General features: G+C 41.2%; 2 protein-coding genes across 4 annotated transcripts in view; one reads left to right on the plus strand and one right to left on the minus strand.

The window, feature by feature from the left end:
* Window positions 1-2,500, plus strand: part of adamts6 (ADAM metallopeptidase with thrombospondin type 1 motif, 6) — a 351,012-nt gene that overhangs the window by 153,312 nt on the left and 195,200 nt on the right. The window lies entirely within an intron of this gene.
* pip5k1ba (phosphatidylinositol-4-phosphate 5-kinase, type I, beta a) overlaps window positions 1-2,500 on the minus strand; it is a 17,618-nt gene that overhangs the window by 12,657 nt on the left and 2,461 nt on the right. For both annotated transcript variants that reach the window (XM_047804496.1, XM_047804495.1), the window contains 3 exons: window positions 2,137-2,202; window positions 1,207-1,337; window positions 890-1,007 (listed from right to left, as the gene is read on the minus strand). In XM_047804496.1, the coding sequence (XP_047660452.1) occupies window positions 890-1,007; window positions 1,207-1,337; window positions 2,137-2,202 (315 nt within the window). The remainder of the gene's footprint in view (window positions 1-889; window positions 1,008-1,206; window positions 1,338-2,136; window positions 2,203-2,500) is intronic.

Raw genomic sequence — 2,500 nt, forward strand, 5'->3', positions numbered from 1 at the left:
GTGTGTGTTCACTGCTGTGTGTGTGTGTTCACTGCTGTGTGTGTTCACTGCTGTGTGTGTGTGTGTGTGTGTGTGTGTTCACTGCTGTGTGTGTGTGTTCACTGCTGTGTGTGTGTGTTCACTGCTGTGTGTGTGTGTGTGTGTGTTCACTGCTGTGTGTGTGTGTGTGTGTGTGTGTGTGTTCACTGCTGTGTGTGTGTGTTCACTGCTGTGTGTGTGTGTTCACTGCTGTGTGTGTGTGTTCACTGCTGTGTGTGTGTGTTCACTGCTGTGTGTGTGTGTGTGCACTTTGGATGGGTTAAATGCAGAGAACGAATTCTGAGTCTGGGTCACTGTATTTAGCCGTATGTCACGTCACTTTCAAAAAGGTGGTATTATAAATCATTATAAACACCTGAGAGTGGGATTATAAATCATTATAAACACTGAGAGTGGGATTATAAATCATTATAAACACTGAGAGTGGGATTATAAATCATTATAAACACTGAGAGTGGGATTATAAATCATTATAAACACTGAGAGTGGGACTATAAATCATTATAAACACTGAGAGTGGGATTATAAATCATTATAAACACAGAGAGTGAGATTATAAATCATTATAAACAGTGGGATTATAAAATAATGTCTTTTCCGCAGCTGTATGTAATCAGGTGTGGTCGTGTACTGATATCAGTGTAATTTCTGAGTTCATGATAGATTTAACACCAACCTTTCAGTGATGGAGACTGAGAACAAAACTAGTAACAGGAATTTAAAGCTGGTGCTAAAGTCTGAACATGGTTCTATTGTCAGATAACCAAATTCTACCACAGCAATAAAGATCAACGCTGATTCTCAGATCATTTCATCTGTCACCAATCAGAGCTTTCAACTACAAACTCACCAGATAGTCATCAGGTTTGATACCAAACAGTTCTCTGAAGTAGCGGAAGGCCAGTGGAGCGTAGATTTTAAAGCGGAAGTCTGGGTAGTGATGTCCTGGGGTCAGATTACTGCCTTCACTAACAGTTAAACAGAACAACAGCACAACAATGTTTTTAGGTTTTGTTATGTCAATTTCTGTGGAATAAGAGGAATAAAACACATGGGGTCCTGCTGTTAGAGGTCGTAAGAGTAACTCTGCTTCATCACAACACTCCATTAATCTAATTACACAGGCATTAGTTAATTAATGCTGTATAACAGTGCAGTGAGAAATACCTGGGGAAAAAGACACTCTCCACCACATAAAAGTCTTGCATGAGAACATCTCGGTCTGGTTTGGAGGTCTGGTTCCCCACGGTGTAGGCAATGCCCAGCTGAATGGCTCCTTTCACTGCCTCAGCTGTGGGCTGAAATCAAACACATGCTAAATAACACAAAGTGAATAACAGACGATTCTGTCTGAGTGACTGAGGTCACATTCAGCAGCACAGGAAGTGGACGTGATGTCATGAATATAAAGGCTGCATGACACAAAGCAACACGGATATAGACTTATATTAGACATGATGGTGTGTGTTTGTTGTGTTCTGTAATGGGTTTATGAAGTAAGAAGCATTCAGTCATGATAAGTAAAACACTCACACACACACTCACACACACTCACACACACACACACACACACACACACACACACACACACACACACACACACACACACACACACACACACTCACACTCACACTCACACTCACACACACTCTCTCTCTCACACACACACACACACACACACACACACACACACACACACACACACTCACACTCACACACTCTCTCTCTCTCACACACACACACACACACACACACACACACACACACACACACACACACACACACACACACACACACACACACACTCTTTTTAGTTTTAGTGTTTCAGTACATCACTCATCCAATTCCAATTTATCCCTAAAACACTTTATATAAACCACTTCCTAATGAAGAGTCCAGAGTTGACAGTGATGAGACAAAAACAGCTGACATGAGACAGGACCCTGAGGGGACGTGGGCTCCTCCTCACGTGTCTTTATCATCAATAGTTTCTTTAAACTCCAGTCATTTTTAAAGTTGCTCTATGAGTAAATCTGATACGAGGAAAAATTTGTGCCACACAACAAATGAAAGAACAAATGAATGAATAATTTGTACCTTTTTGTGATTCTTGTCTCGACTCTTCTGAGGTTTTGTACCTCCGCTCTCTTCTGCTGCAGACATCTAGGGTGGAGTCATGGAGTCATATACATGTATAAATATTCATTTATAAATGTAACTAAAAACAATTACACACAGTATTATTATTATATTTAGATTGATAAACTGTGTGTGTGTGTGTGTGTGTGTGTGTGTGTGTGTGTGTGTGTGTGTGTGTGTGTGTGTGTGTATGTGCTGATTTTACAAGAAGAGGAGGAAGTGGCCTGGTCCTGCTCTCTGATAAACATCACTACTGCACACACACACACACACACACACACACACACACACACACACACACACACACACACACACACACACA

This window comes from Tachysurus fulvidraco, chromosome 20, assembly GCF_022655615.1.
Source record: "Tachysurus fulvidraco isolate hzauxx_2018 chromosome 20, HZAU_PFXX_2.0, whole genome shotgun sequence".
NCBI classification, from domain to species: Eukaryota; Metazoa; Chordata; class Actinopteri; order Siluriformes; family Bagridae; genus Tachysurus; species Tachysurus fulvidraco.